We start from the raw sequence: 17,688 nt of genomic DNA, 5'->3' as shown, positions 1-17,688 counted from the left end.
ACACCCTTATCCACACACACACACACACACACACACACACCCTCATCCGCCCACACACACACATACACACACACACACACACACACACACATACACGCACACACACACACACACACACACTCATCCGCCCACTAACACACACACGCTCACACACACACACGCGCGTGCGCACACACACACACACACACACACACACACTCATCTGCCCACTCACACACACACACACACACGCACGCTCACATAAGCACACAAACTCACACACACACACACACACATACACACTCATCCGCACACACACACACACCACACCCACTCACATACACACACACACACACACACATTCTCACACACGCACACACACACTCACACACACACACACACACATGCTCACACACGCACACACACTCACGCACACACACATACACACATATGCTCATGCACACACACACACACACACACACACACAAACTCACACACACACACACACATACACACTCATCCGCACACACACACACACCACACCCACTCACATACACACACACACACACACACACACACACATGCTCACACACGCACACACACACTCACACACACACACACACACATGCTCACACACGCACACACACTCACGCACACACACATACACACATATGCTCATGCACACACACACACACACACACACACACACACACACACACACACACACAAGCGCACACATACACACACTCTCATGCACACACACACACTCATGCACATACATACACACTCACACGCGCACACACACACACACACACACACACACACACACACACACACACACACACACACACGCATGCAATTTTAAAATATTTATTTACAGGTAATATTTTACAGTTCTGACTGCTATTAGTACCTTATATACATACAGACAGTCTGGAGATATACTTATCCAGAAGTCACATGTCTTTGAAAGCAATATTTATATTTCATTAACAACTGAATTGTCCCTAAGTCATGAAATCTTTTTTACATTTTTAAACTAATTTATTATTTTTTTTACCATTGTCTATAATATTATTGTTTTGCCTAGGAGTGTACATATTAACATGATCAACTATTTAAAAAGATATTTTGTTTTACAAATATTTTAAAAATAGAACTCTTTAAATAACTTTAAACAATACATATTTAAGTGTTACATATATGGACAAATAAGGTATGCCTTCTCTATTTCCGTGCTGCATTGCTCTGAGACTCTCCTGGTCTATAAACCAAAACTAAAACAGTGAGATCAGTCAAGGGTAAAGAATGCACATGGCGATACGCTTAGAAACCAAAGGGGCTGTTTATATCCCAGCTGCCGTCACACAGGTCAGTCTCGACCCTCCAAGCAGCTGACAGCGCTGGTCGTAGAGACCCGGTGCTCTGTACACTTTCACAACTTGCCTAAATCAGCTCGTGAGAAGCTCATGGATCTCCCACTGCAGCAGAAAATGTCCAAGGAGTTCTTTGTATGTATGTATGGCCTTCTTTGAATAGGAATGGTTCTTTTTAGAGAACGTTTTATACAGGAGATGGTTCATATAGAGGATGTTCTATATGAGGATCTTCTATATGAGGATCTTCTATATGAGGATGGTTCTATATGAGGATGTTCTATATGAGGATGGTTCTATATGAGGATGTTCTATATGAGGATGTTCTATATGAGGATCTTCTATATGAGGATGGTTCTATATGAGGATGTTCTAAATGAGGATTTTCTATATGAGGATGGTTCAATATGAGCATGTTCTATATGAGGATCTTCTATATGAGGATGGTTCTATATGAGGATGTTCTATATGAGGATGTTCTAAATGAGGATTTTCTATATGAGGATGTTCTATATGAGGATGGCTCTATGTGAGGATGTTCTATATGAGGATGTTCTATGTGAGGATGGTTCTATATGAGGATGGTTCAATATGAGGATGTTCTATATGAGGATGTTCTATGTGAGGATGGTTCTATATGAGGATGTTCTATATGAGGATGGTTCTATATGAGGATGGTTCAATATGAGGATGTTCTATATGAGGATGGTTCAATATGAGGATGTTCTATATGAGGATGTTCTATATGAGGATGTTCTATGTGAGGATGGTTCAATATGAGGATGTTCTACATGAGGATGTTCTATATGAGGATGTTCTATGTGAGGATGGTTCTATATGAGGATGTTCTATATGAGGATGTTCTATGTGAGGATGGTTCTATATGAGGATGTTCTATATGAGGATGTTCTATGTGAGGATGGTTCTATATAAGGATGGTTCAATATGAGGATGTTCTATATGAGGATGGCTCTATATGAGGATGGTTCTATATGAGGATGGTTCTATATGAGGATGTTCTATGTGAGGATGTTCTATATGTGGATGGTTCAATATGAGGATGTTCTATATGAGGATGGCTCTATGTGAGGATGTTCTATATGAGGATGGTTCAGTATAAGTATGTTCTATATGAGGATGTTCTCTATGAGGATGTTCTATATGAGGATGGTTCAATATGAGGATGTTCTATATGAGGATGGCTCTATATGAGGATGGTTTTATATGAGGATGGTTCTATATGAGGATGTTCTATGTGAGGATGTTCTATATGTGGATGGTTCAATATGTGGATGGTTCAATATGAGGATGGCTCTATGTGAGGATGTTCTATATGAGGATGGTTCAGTATAAGTATGTTCTATATGAGGATGTTCTCTATGAGGATGTTCTATATGAGGATGGCTCTATGTGAGGATGTTCTATGAGGATGGTTCAATATAAGGATGTTCTATATGAGGATGGCTCTATGTGAGGATGTTCTATATGAGGATGGCTCTATGTGAGGATGTTCTATATGAGGATGGTTCTATATGAGAATGTTCTATATGAGGATGGTTCTATATGAGGATGGTTCTATATGAGGATGGTTCTATATGAGGATGGCTCTATGTGAGGATGTTCTATATGAAGATGGTTCTATGTGATAATGGTTCTCTGTGTGGATTTTGTCCTGTTTTGGCTGATCTTCGCTGTTGGATCACAGATGGCTGCAGTACACGGGACATTAGCCCGATTGCTTCCTGCCTCTCTCAGTATGACATACATTAAGCAACGTGACGTCACTCTACAAGTGTGTTCGCGAGGCCTTCTGGACGTGGCCTTTCTCGTCCTCCACGCACAGCGCCGGGTTGTCGTACATCTCCAGCTCCGCCTTCTTCTCAGCACCGGCATCCTCGGCCCCGTCCAGCTCCGGCCCGGTCCGGCAGCAGTTGCAACAGCAGCGTGTGCAGAAGCCCGTGGCTCTGGTCACTGCGGCGTCCCAGGGCGCCAGCGAGTGCAGCGGCCGTGGCAGGAAGTCCCAGCTGCGCAGGGCCGGTGGCAGGAAACGCGGGCAGCATGACTGCATGACGTTGACCGCCACCACAACGGCGGCCAGCACGGCCAAGGGCACGCCCACGCCCACCAGCACCTGCCAGCCGGCCACCGACAGGCCCAGGACCACCAGGGGCAGGATGAAGAAGCACAGAACCAGGTACATGACGGCGAACCAGCGGTACTTGGCCGTGCGGTCCCCCAGGGCCTTGGCCAGACGGATGGGCACGCGCATGCAGGGGATGGGGTACCACAGCAGGATCCCGAAGATGTTGAAGAAGAAATGGCACAGTGCGACCTGCAAGGAGACGACAGGGCCGACACAGTGGACCGTCAGACTACGGACACGTTCTGAAAGGCTTTGAAGATCATGTAGCTGGTACATCGTTGAACCTTTACATCGTTTAGCAGAAGCAGTGTACAGAAGTTTCAGAACTGACGGTCACTGAAGTGCATTGTGATGAAGGCGGTCTGGAGGAGATCTTCTGTGGTGTGGTGGCCCTCACAGGACCTGAGTTACCCACCTGGAGTGAGTTGGCCAGTTTTTCTCCAGGGCTGGCCATGGCGGCCAGGATGGCTGTAGTCGTCGTGCCGATGTTCGAGCCGAGCGTGAGAGGGTAAGCTCGCTCGATACTGATCACTCCGATACCTAACACACACACAGACACACACACACACACACACACACACACACACACACACACACACACACACACACACATGAAAATGAGCTCAAACCTTGCATGGAAAAACAGACACTGCAATTTCCAGAACATGTAGAAACACACGATAAATTTGCTTTGTGTTGCATACCACCATATTACTGCCTTATGCACCTTATAATAAGTGGTTGTTACAGTTTTGCTTTGTTGTGATTTTGCGAGGCTTGTTGTCTGTACTAGAATGCATATAGATGCCACATATCCTGTGTAGGTCACAGTCATTTCTCCTCAGGATGTTTCAGCTGGTGCTCACCCACGAGAGGCGTGATGGCCGAGGTGAAGACCGAGCTGCTCTGCACGATGAAGGTCATTCCTGCTCCCACCAAGATGGCCAGGTATCCTGTGACCCAGCCGAACGGGAAGGGAAAATCTGCATCCAACACAGGAATCCTCACAGTTAGCTCACACCTCAAACCAGAACCACCGCGCATCCCCAAGAGAATGCAGTTCATCCAGGACTACATTTCCCAGAATGCACTGTCAATGTTACATAGAGCTCAGAATTATGTGAAGTTGAAAGTGGTCATTGTTCCAGAACACTGTAGAGGCTGTTTTTGGGAGTCTAATTAATCATGTCACCAAAAAGCAGTTCAAAACGTTTGTTCTAATGTCAGAAGAGAACAGATATGAACTGTTTGTTCTTTAACCATAGCTACTATTTCTCTGTGCTCAGCAGTGTATACATACCAGGAATGTGATATATCTAAGACTCGAGGTTTTCACATCTGCATTTTAAAGTTCTGTAATCCCATGGCTGGCCACCCCATTAATAATCTTGTTAAATGCAGTTATTGCTAATGGCAGGTTTTCCCCACCCCTCCAAACTTCACAGCGTTCTCTGACAAAAGCAGCAAAAGGAATCAGGAAAAATATCTGTCTGCTCAGAGCCACGCCTGAACTCGAGCAGATCAAAACGTTTGCTCTCAGGTGACCAGAGAAAAGAGATGAAGAGGCTGCGTCTTCTCTTTAACCATCGCTGTAATTTACCTGCGCTCAGGTGAGCGGTGTACCTGAGTTCTTCCTGAGCCCTGCAGGGCACGCTCACATGTAACTGTGTGACGCGCTCAGACAAAGAGAACTCAGTCTGCAGTTATTGTACCTGTTCAGCTCATCAGACAGCAGGATGGAGAACCTGCTCTGACTATCATATGACAGGACACACACACACACACACACACACACACGTGCGTGCAAACACATGCACACACACACACACACACACACACACACACACACACACACACACACACACACACACACAGAGGATGCATACCAGGAATGTAATATATCCGAGACTTGAGGTTTTCACGTCTGTATTTTAAAGTTCTGTAATCCCATGGCTGGCCAGTAATCTCACCCCATTAATAATCTTGTTAAATGCAGTTATTGCTAATGGCAGGTCCCCCCCCCCCCCCAAACTTCGCAGCGTTCTCTGACAAAGGCAGCAAAAATCAGGAAAATGATCTGCTCGATGAGTGAGAGCCACGCCTTCATTCAGACTCAACTGAAAAGAATGTCTGGATTAAATATTAAGTACACATCCGATATGCTGCTGAGAGTTTTCTTTCAGTCCTGCAGGGCGGCGTTAATGGTTCCGGGAGCCTCACCTGTGTTCAGCACCTTTTTGATGACCACGGCCACCTGGCCCTTCAGCATGGAGTTCAGTAGTTTCACGATGAGGATGAGGCAGGTGCAGAGAACCAGCAGGGACAGCGCCAACAGGATCAGCCCCACGGCCAGGTCCGGCAGGTCCGTCCACGCAAAGAGGTGCCCGCCTGGATCCGGGGGGGGGGTGTGGAGGGGCCAGAGAGAGAGAGAGAGAGTGGGGCCAGGGGTTGTTAGGGAGAGTCAGCGGTAATGCCAGCTGTTCACGTCCTCAGCAAAGCACCCAGCTTGTATGGTAACTACGAGACCTGGATTTTATTCCACCGAATGGGATAGCAAATTGGATCCAAGCATGTACAGTTTTTAGTATAATGCCCCATGAGTCCCGTTTCATGGCTGGTAATAATTTGAAAGTGCACTGGGTTTGCCCAGTCCTTGCTGCAACCATAACCAGGCTAAGATTTCACCATCAAATCCGAGTGCAGACGAATTGACCTGCACATTCATTCCAAATTCGACGCTGGCCGATAAGCCCTCCGCTCTGATTGGCTGCTTCTCTTTGTTTGGCTGTGATAGCCCCAGGTATGTCCACCCTACCAGAAGAATGGTCCCTTTGAACAGATAGACTGGAAGGGAATATGGGTGGGGGGGGGGGGGGGGGGGGGGTGCTTGCTGAATCATACCACCCTGAAAGAAATTCATTGTGTTTGGAACAGAGAGCTCGGTGGAGTTTGTGGTCTTGGGTCTGTAGTGTGCTTGTGTGGAGGGCTCTTTGTTCTTAATGACACACTGCGGACTGAACTGCCAGTCGAGAACATCTGAATCAGAGCAAGAGTCACTCACATCTCTGGATGTTGATGGTCTCTGTGGCGTTCTGCTGCGTCCACGTCTGGTTGCCCTCCTCCCAGCAGAGGGCTCCGGACGTGCAGTTGGCAATTCCAGGAACGGTGATGTTCTCCAGAGTCTGAAATGACAACAAGGAAACTCCAGTATTTGTTGGTCGCGAGAGCAGTGCGTTTTCCTGCACTGTCAGCATGTGTGATATTTTTCAGCATGGCCAGTATTCAGTGCTTAAGCCCATACTATAAGTAAACAGTATTTATCTCAGTGGTGGGACCACATTCCTAAGGAGTGATTCGGCTGGTAGATAAAGGCCATTACATATTAACAAAAAATAGATAATGGAGTCATTACAGAGAATAATCATCCACCTCTTCCAACATTGTCCTACTCATTGTAAATCTTTGTGAAGCAGTTCTGAGAAGCCACAGGTGTGCACAGGTGACATGTTTGCTAACCCTCTCCTTACCGTAATTTTATCTTTTTTGCACCAAACTTTGATCAGACTCTTGTTCCGAGCGCTGGCCTCACCAACGGCGATGTCATTGATCACAGAGCTGTCCAGCTGCAGGGTCGTAGCACAAACGCGTTACACGTCACAAACGCGCGCTACACATGACAAACACACGTTACACGTCACATACACGCCGCACATCACAAACACATTACACGCCACATACACGCAGTACACGTCACAAACACACGCTACTCATCACAAACACATTACACGCCACATACACGCAGTACACGTCACAAACACACGCTACACATCACAAACACATTACACGCTACATACGCACATCATGTCAAACACATAACACATCACAAGCACGTTGCATGTGACATACACGCGTTACACGTCACAAACACACGTTATGTCACAGTCACATATTGTACGTTGCAAACACTTGACACTTGAGAAACTGCCCAGCCACGTGCTGCATGCTCTGTGAATCACACGTGGCCTTGAGGTCAGTTACTAATTTAGACAGTTTGTGACTTACTACCAACACACCCAGCAGATCATGGAAAAATGACATATTGGAAATCTTACGTCTAGCCAGCCTGGACGCGGCTCCTTGATAAATGTGTTTAATGAGTCGCAAACAGAAGCGTTACGCTCCTCAAACTGGACCCTCTCTTACGCCTACAAACCTCTCAAGCCGGTCAGGAGGAGGATAAGTTCTCCGAGTCCGTTTTAATGAGTCACCGTGAGCTAGAACGTGCTGATCTTGATCCAGTACTCTTCAGTACTCTGACCCGAGTCTACATCACATTTAGGACTACTCCCACTAAAACAAAAACGTCCAATCTGTCGTAATCTGACACTTCTGTACCGGTGCCTCTCCGCAGTCACGTGTTCAAAAAGGAAAGTGTGGCCCGAGGGACCGTATTCCCACCTCGGTGATCGCGGGCCCGGGTCTCACCTCGATGATGTTCTTGGTGAGCGGTTCTGTGATGACTTTGAGCAGGTCAGGGGCGTCCTGGCCGGTCTGGATGTTGAAGGAGTCGATGAGCAGTTTGGTGAGCTTGTACAAGACGCCTGTGATCACCTCCAGTGGAAGCAAGACCAGCACGGAGAGCCAGTTAAAGAAGTCATGCACTGTAGCTCCAGCAAAGGCCCTGAGACACAATCACAGTCACCTGGTTACTGACATGACACAGACCACACCTGCACATTCTACTGAATATAATGTAATTCAGCTTTTATGTAATTAGGGCTGTAGTATTTATTTCATGCGTATTACAGTAAATGATCAAAAGTTCCTGAATTACAACACTGTGATTCACAGCCATGAGAAACCCAGGTGACTACACATTCTTGTATTTCCCTTTTCTCTGCATCTGAATTGTGTTGAATCTGGTCTGTTTCACAGATATGGATACAAATGTCAGTTACTCATGATGAGTTACTCAGAGAGGACTGTCTAAAATGTTGAATTGTCTGCTGCACCAAACGGGTTTCCAGTCTCCACACTCTGCTGGATCAGAGGTTCTTTGGTGAAGTGTTTTGGGAGATTCATGTGAGTGGTGCTGACCTGCGGAACTCGTTGCGGTCCCCGGCCTGCATCACGGCAACGATGGTGTTGGTGACGGAGGTGCCGATGTTGGCACCCATGATGACGGGCACTGCTGACTGAACCTCCAGCACTGCAAACACAAACCAGCACTCTCACTACCACCTCCACACCAACCACACACCAACCAGTACTCCCAACACCACACCCACACCAACCAGTACTCCCAACACCACCCACACACCAACCAGTACTCCCAACACCACACCCACACCAACCAGTACTCCCAACACCACCCACACACCAACCAGTACTCCCAACACCACCCACACACCAACCAGTACTCCCAACACCAACCAGTACTCCGACCACCACCCCCACACCAACCAGTACTCCCAACACCACACCCACACCAACCAGTACACCCAACACCACCCCCACACCAACCAGTACTCCCAACACCAACCACACACCAACCAGTACTCCCAACACCACCCACACACCAACCAGTACTCCCAACACCACCCCCACACCAACCAGTACTCCCACCACCATCCCCACACCAACCAGTACTCCCAACACCACACCCACACCAACCAGTACTCCCAACACCACCCACACACCAACCAGTACTCCCAACACCAACCAGTACTCCGACCACCACCCCCACACCAACCAGTACTCCCAACACCAACCACACACCAACCAGTACACCCAACACCACCCCCACACCAACCAGTACTCCCAACACCACACCCACACCAACCAGTACACCCAACACCACCCCCACACCAACCAGTACTCCCAACACCAACCACACACCAACCAGTACTCCCAACACCACCCACACACCAACCAGTACTCCAACCACCACCCCCACACCAACCAATACTCCCAACACCAACCACACACCAACCAGTAATCCCACCACCACCCCCACACCAACCAGTACTCCCAACACCACCCACACACCAACCAGTACTCCCAACACCACCCCCACACCAACCAGTACTCCCAACACCAACCACACACCAACCAGTACTCCCAACACCACCCACACACCAACCAGTACTCCCAACACCACCCCCACACCAACCAGTACTCCCACCACCATCCCCACACCAACCAGTACTCCCAACACCACACCCACACCAACCAGTACTCCCAACACCACCCACACACCAACCAGTACTCCCAACACCAACCAGTACTCCGACCACCACCCCCACACCAACCAGTACTCCCAACACCACACCCACACCAACCAGTACACCCAACACCACCCCCACACCAACCAGTACTCCCAACACCAACCACACACCAACCAGTACTCCCAACACCAACCACACACCAACCAGTACTCCAACCACCACCCCCACACCAACCAATACTCCCAACACCAACCACACACCAACCAGTACTTCCACCACCACCCCCACACCAACCAGTACCACCACCCACAATACCCACAGTGGTTCTGGTGGTGCTGTGGTTGTGGTGTTATGAGGCAGGTGTTAGTATGTGCACTCACATCCAGAAGACACCATGCTGACCACAATAGATGAAGAAGTGCTGGAGCTCTGAACCAGGACCGTTACCAGTACCCCAATAACCAGCCCTGCCACAGGGTTAGACAACACAACATTGTCCTGGAAGATATCTCCAGCTGCCTTTCCTGTGATAAACCACACAAACAAAAACAAACAAACAAACAAACAAACAAAAAATAAACATACATTTATATATGGCTAACATGCAGTAACATTTATGCTGACATTACTACAGCTAGTACACTACATTTTTAATGTACTTTACTTTTATATGCACTTTATATTTGTTTTAAAAAACAAATAACACAAGCAGGCCAATAGTCAGATCTGTCCTACCTCCAACCAGCTGAAACGCGGAACTCAGAATGTCCAGTGAGCAAACGAACATGTAGAGGAAACCGAGCAGGAGGGCAAACTTCGTAACTGACGTTACAACTCGAATAACTTTGCCCTTAGTGTCCAGTTCTGTACAGGCATAAATAAGAGACCGGACGCGAGACGTGATGAGAGGAGTGCTGGTCCCGAACCCTCGCGGCTGTACCGGTGCCGTTGCGGCTCACCTGACCATTTGAGCCCGGTGTCCTGCAATTCGGGAAGGTCCCACGGGTCGTTCTGCTCGGACTCCGACACCACGAGAGCCACGGTGGAGTACGCCGGTAACACCACGGCATCTTTCGATGGAGGTGTCGACCCTGTAAATGTTCAGGGGGCGCAGAAATCAGTCGCGTGAAGAAAAACAAACAAACAACAAACAAACAAACAAACAGACAGACAAACAAAAGCGGAGGCGGACGCCGAGGCTGACCCACCACAGTCCGGTGGAGGGATTGTAGTGGCGGTCCCGTCCTCTGGCCGTGGAGCCATCGTCTAAAATAGTGAAAACACGAATCCGTGAAATTTCGTTTAACTTTATTCTAATAATTTACTGCGCTAAAATACATCAAAACCTGTAATCGGCTGCTCAGTTTGGACTTTATGTAGCCATTAATTAGATTTTATGTAGCATCATTAATTAGACATTAATAACACGTATTTATTTGTCTTTATTTAGATTGCAAGAATGAAGATTTTATTTATTGTGTTACAGCATAAGAATGTATGTTTAGATGTTTTTAACCTGTTAACTCCTCCATCCGCTTTAACGACACTGACTATAACGCACCTGACTATAAGACCCACAGACGCTCCTACAGTCGCACATTATACGCGCTTCCCCAGACATTTACACTAGGTTATATGTATCTAGTATCTTTGGGTTTATCCCAAATGCGTCTAGTCTGTTCCCGGTTGATACTGCAGCACACATCATAAACCACCTGAATAGATAGTCATCAGAAAACAAACGTCCCTTATACTAATCATGCTATTGCTCAAGAATATCTCTTATTATCATGGTGTCGTATTTGTCCAACGAGCAACTGACATCACTGTATTCCTGTCCAGTCTCTGGTGACATTGCTTCACCTTTGTGTGGGACTGACGGTAAGTAGATCACTTTTGTGGAAAAAAAATACCAAGAATGTGGTCTCGAGAATCCGAGAGTCCATGTTTCCACACACATAATAGAACATGTTCATGAACACACTTACCTGTTACCTTTACGTACACTAGCCGGCCCACTCAGCGACGTGAAGAACACACCTGAACCACCTGCTGAGAGAGACTATATGGACCGCTTTTATAGACTACCTGGCACAGGAGACAGCCTACTACGACACACACACACACACACACACACACACACACACACACACACACACACACACACACACACACACATTGCTCAAAGGTGCTTAACATCTAATTGGAGATGGCCGAATATAGGTCAGTTATCATTTTCCAAACGACAATAAAACCTTTGGACATAATTCTTATTTAATTGTAATTTGATAAGAGTTGATAAGAGACCAATCTTTTCGGCCCCATAAACGTTAAGGAACCATCGATTCTTTGAATATTTAATTTACTTATTATAAATCTATTTATTCGTTTATTTATCTCTGCGCCTGTCGAGTGAAACTATGTAAATGCCGCCCTCTGCTGGGAGGAGAGGGATGTACAACACATAACCTTTCGGCAGTCTTCTCGTTCCATTTTCCATTTGTCTTCTTACTGTCATGTGTATTGAACGATAATGAGAATATAATGTCAACCCAGCTCACTGGAGTTTACTCTAACAATTGACCTTTTGCATTTTGGCAATAATGTCCTCTCATATTTGACAGGATAATATGGCATATTTGAGGTCATACATAAATTATCACCTGTTATGCCAATTAATGCTAATGTATAATCGAGTGGATCATTTAATCTAAAAATTCTGACCTATCATATAAAAAAGATTAATTTATCACCTTTTTATAGTTGCCGAAAGAGATGGATAATAGATTCTGTTCTGAAATACATAACTGGCTTATAAATAGTATTTTACTGCACTGTAGCCTCATTTTCAGTGCTATAGTTGGTTGTAAGAACCAGTGTGTTACATAACTCAGGAGCTATAAAAATGGTAAAACAAATAGGCCTACTGGTTTGATAGTGCCTCGTTATCAAGGTAAAGATATCATAAGGACACAAGCATGGAGCACAATACAAAAAACAAATAAACGAAACTTGCTTTGCTCAATTTGTCAGTGTAAGGGGGTTTTTGTATTTCTTCCTATGGCACATGTATCACCTCCATTTAATGCATCTTATCTACTTGACTCCTAAAATAATGAAACAGATGTAGGAACACGGACGTAATTTGGAGGGGGGGGGGGATGGACATGTCCCCCCCACTTTTTCAAAAGCCGGTTGTGGTTCCCCCCAGTTTTTACAGTTAAAACCAAATACTTAAATAGCGACGAATCCATGTCCCCCCCACTTTTGAAATCAAAATTACGTCCATGCATAGGAATGTTGCTTACACAGCTGAATAAAGATGTCTGTGTGAAACATTTTGTTTCTTTAGGAACCTTGTTTAAAAATAACAACTTATACTGCCTGTCTGTCTTTCCACTCATTACATGGGGTTCTAGCATTTGGAAAGTATACATAAGTTCGTTCTCCTTCATAAATGTGTTTCTTCCATAGTAACAACTGGCGAAGCAAATAGATATGTTATTAATGAAATGTCAATTAGCGTCAAAAAGCTTTGCCACTGGAAATGAAATTAGTGTTAATTCTGACACTGAAGGTTGCAGGTTGCTGGAATAATCACTGACTGCACTGTATACATTATTTCAAAGGCCATTTAGTTCATTTTGGACGAGCATCTCTCTGATGTTTTGGTTTCGGCTGTGGGAGATTAGTGGAGGATCCGTACAAAGACAGACGGACGAAGACGAGACTTCAGAGAAAACTGATCTACACTTTTGAAACTTTGAGAAAAAACTCATCTTTGAAATTAGAGCTTATTAGAAGATAAAATAAACATTTGTCCTACGAAACCTACGAAGGTCCTAATGGACCTACAAAACATGATTCCAATCTATTTCAGAGCATTTCAACTGTTCCTTTGACATGAAATGTTCCCTGCAGTATAAAGGACAGCTGACAAGAATATTATTTTCAAAGAAAATACCACCTAAGAACATATGAACATTAAACCCTTTTGTATGACTACCAACACAGTGCATTGTATGTATGTTTTTCCAACCTAAAATGCCAATAGCAATTATAATTAGCAAATGTGCTGCTGTACTCCCAACAACCCCCTCCCACCCAAGCAGTTTACACACACTCCCGTTTTACATCCACACCCTGTTCACACTGAACGACACTAAATCACCATGTGAGCCTGATTCATCGATCTGAATCACTATGTGATCAGGAAGCATTGTGAACCTGTGAATCTCATAGTGTCACATTGAGTCTTCAGGGCATTCATAACAGTTCCTAATGATCTGGAGAAAACACACTATTGAAGCTAGAGAGATCAGGGAGGCCTGCCACGCCATTACGACAGCATCAATGAAGACAGATGGAGATCCACCGAGACGTTTCTGAGACTCCTGAGCGTTTTGATTGAGCCCCAGGAGACAAAGACCAGGTAGCATTAGCATATCATTGCAGGGTCCCCGGTAATAAGAGCAATGACAAAACAAGTTACTAAGGAACAGAGAACTGAACAGAGCAAATAGAAAATGTGTATTCATAGTAACCTGGGTGAAAAGCATTAAAGCCAATGCTTAATATATGCTTATATAAAACAATGCTTATATAAAATACAAATCCGTAGGTCAGAGGTACTACATATGATTCTCTCGTGGTGGCCTTGCATTTCATTTACATTAAATATTTTCAGTCATTTTCAAGGAAAACATAGCAATTTTATTCATTTTACATTCTGTAGCAAATCCATATAAATACATCTGTGTCATGACCGTTCCACTGAGTCATTGGTGAATGCTTTCATATATATAAATCACAGGCAATACAGCACAGTATGTAAGATGCCCATACCTCTTATAGAGGAACATTTAGCAGTTATCACATAACAGCAGTTGGAGCGTGTGACCTGAAACGGCTTCTGTCACCAATCTTGATAAAAAGTTCAAAGACACAAACTTGGCTCATTAACTGATAAGCAGAATATAGGAATGATCAACAAGTCTGTCATAACTGAAATTGTTTCCATGACTACATCTATTTTTAATGTTTGAATTTCCTCAAAGAAACAAAGCTTTCTTAGTTGTGTTTTTTCTGATGACGTTTTAATAGACCCTGCTGTGCAAAACTCTTTCCGCACTGGGAACATTGATACGGTTTTTCTCCAGTGTGGACTCTACAGTGGACTTTTAGTGTCCCAATTGGAGCGAACGCTTTCCCACATTCTGTGTACGGCTTTTCTCCTGTGTGAACCAGAAGATGTCTCTTTAAGGATCAAATTACTCTAAAACGTTTTCCACACACCAGGCAGTAAAACCCCTTTTCTCCACTGTGAATTATTTTGTGTTCTTTCAAAGAATTATAATATGAGAAACTCTTCCCACACTCAGAGCACTGATACGGTTTTTCTCCAGTATGAATCCTCACATGGACTTTTAAGGATCCGGACTTAGCAAAACTCTTCTCACAATAAGAACACGGGTAGGGTCTTTCTCCAGTGTGAACTCTAATGTGCATTTTTAAACTTTTAGCTTCCACAAATCGTTTATCACAGTGATGATGATAAGGTTTTTCTCCTGTGTGTATTATTTGGTGGGTTTTAAAACCGGTGGTTGTTTTAAAACCTTTGCCACACTCGGAACACAAAAATGGCGTTTCACTTGTGTGACTTCTTTGATGTTCCTTGAGACGTGTGGAGGACGGGAAACCCTTTTCACACAGGGAACAACTAAAAGGTTTTTCTCCTGTGTGGACTTTCATGTGAACTTGTTTTAGATGTTGAAAAACTCTTCCCACACTGAGAGCAAATATAAGGTTTTTCTCCTGTGTGAGTCCGGCTGTGATCTTGCAATGGACCAAGCTGAGTATAAGACCTTCCACACTGAGAACATTCATAAGGTTTTTCTCCAGTGTGAACTCTCAAGTGTTCTTGCAACCGGATAAGCTGCAGGTAACTCTTCCCACAGTGGGAACACTGGTGTGGCTTTTCTCCACTGTGAATCCTCTGGTGGTTTTTTAACTTTGCAGCGTGTGCAAAACTTTTCCCACACTGAGTGCAGCAATGTGAAGTTACGCCTGTCTGAAGACTCGGCCCTGTGTGCTGCTCTTCCTCTTCCTCCTCTTCCTCTTTAACACTCACTCCTTTGCTCTCCTTGCTTGGTGATTCAGTGCCCCTAACAGCATCTGTTACAATGAGATAAGAATCTCTTACAAAAAAGTCCGGTGCTTCCCTGCCTTGCATGATGGGAGCTGGTGGGGTTATGAATGCAGAGACAGATATATATAAAAATATTCAAACTGCATGTGCATTTAGAAACAGATGTAGACATCAAATATGCGGTGTTCTGTCGAATTTTCCTACCTTATCGATATTTCCTACCATGTCCGAGGGCATCGCGTACTTGTAGACGTATCTCTGTAGAGTTTGTTTACCTTATGGAAACGTCATAATGTAGCGCAAATCAGCGTTTAAAAGGTAGGATAATCTTTAAATTAAATGTTTTATTTTGCATATTCATGTATTGGTATTAATATTAATACAAGCAAATTGGATCATTTAAATATTTGAATGAACATGTTTTTAGCCTGCGTGTCATTATAAACCAGCATTAAGTTCATGTTGTCTATTATTTTATAATTTGTTACTTTATTTCATTATTTTATTGTGTTTGTTTCCTTTTTATCTTTAATTTCTTTTAATATTTTATTTTTGTCTTCTTATCTTTGTTTCCTTTTAATGTTTATTTATTCTGTAAAGCACTTTGAGTTGCATGTATGTATGAAAGGTGCTATACAAATAAAGATTATTATTATTATTATAACACTATAGATAGGAAATTTGGACAGCCTAAATGTCATTATATAAGAGCATTAAGTTCATCAATACTATAGGTAGGAAATTGACAGACTAAATGTCATTATAAAACATCATTAAATTCATCAACACTATAGTACTGCACTGTTGAAATGCACCAAAATCATGACGTAATAGTGAATTGCGCATGCGCAGTAAGCCTAGGTAGGAATTTTCGACGGGTAGGAAAATTCGACTGAACACCGGCTCATGTCTGTCATGTCTCTCACTTCTTCACACTCACCCTTAAATTGCATCATCTTTGAACTCCTAAATTTTCCTCAGTCGTATAATTGAGTCTAGATGGAGAGGAAACACAGAGTTACATTTGAAAACACGGCTGAACAGCGAAAGCGGTCTGTACACTAAGGTTAGAATGGTCTTATTCTTTCATTAGGTTAGTCAGAAATTTAGTTATTGTTATTGTAACGTTGAGGGAGGCAGGGTGGTGCGTTGGGACACACACGTTTATTCACACACGTTAATTTAGCGCGGATAGCGCACGGTAACTCACACATGTAACACGGAATGTAGACACGAGTTTATGAGAAAGACGAGCACGCGATGCTGCGCGAGCGCACATTAAATCGACGAACTACACGAGCCCCGAGTCATCACGAGACGAGCCACAGGTGAGACTGATGAACACGCTTACATACAAACCACACCCACGGAAATACATATACGGACATAACCAGACGTAGACGACATGAACACACGCCCAAAAGGAGGGGTCCGGAGCTGTTCCGTGACTTATGTCAAAATGTAGCATGTAAATGACATATACCAATCAAACGAACAAAACCCCTGATTGCTTTAAACTAACTTATGACTAATTACAGTTTTTGACGACTGCTTACATGCGTTTCCTAATACTTGCGGTACATTGTCAAAACTCTAAACACAGCAACACATTGACCTCACACAAATAGCCAAATAGTTAATATAGTGTTCAAAAGCGCATTTTCTTAACTAAATACCAAGTCTGCATTTCACAACGCAAACAAAGTTTTCTCTTTATACACCAGCTTTGTTAAAACACAGCAAACCTGGTTCAGTATCCAATCATTCTTTCAAACACTAGCACAGATTCTCTATTTGAGATTAACATAGTCAATC

The 17,688-nt window shown here is 44.3% G+C and overlaps 1 protein-coding gene across 1 annotated transcript; it reads right to left on the bottom strand.

Annotated features, from left to right (window-relative positions):
• Positions 1–2,330: 2,330 nt before the first annotated feature.
• slc34a2b (solute carrier family 34 member 2b) lies at positions 2,331–11,830 on the bottom strand. The gene is made up of 13 exons (XM_076984180.1): positions 11,714–11,830; positions 10,934–10,991; positions 10,685–10,816; positions 10,461–10,589; positions 10,106–10,249; positions 8,596–8,707; positions 7,984–8,179; positions 7,026–7,121; positions 6,560–6,680; positions 5,719–5,886; positions 4,365–4,481; positions 3,914–4,038; positions 2,331–3,687 (listed from the first exon to the last, which is right to left on the bottom strand). Exons 2-13 carry the CDS (start codon positions 10,986–10,988, stop codon positions 3,142–3,144), a joined length of 1,941 nt encoding a protein of 646 aa, XP_076840295.1. The 5' UTR covers positions 10,989–10,991; positions 11,714–11,830; the 3' UTR covers positions 2,331–3,141.
• Positions 11,831–17,688: the final 5,858 nt, after the last annotated feature.

The sequence above is a fragment of the Brachyhypopomus gauderio genome, chromosome 21 (genome assembly GCF_052324685.1).
Source record: "Brachyhypopomus gauderio isolate BG-103 chromosome 21, BGAUD_0.2, whole genome shotgun sequence".
Taxonomy (NCBI): domain Eukaryota; kingdom Metazoa; phylum Chordata; class Actinopteri; order Gymnotiformes; family Hypopomidae; genus Brachyhypopomus; species Brachyhypopomus gauderio.
The sequence above is the reverse complement of the archived record's forward strand: the minus strand, read 5'-3'. Positions and strand labels throughout refer to the sequence as shown.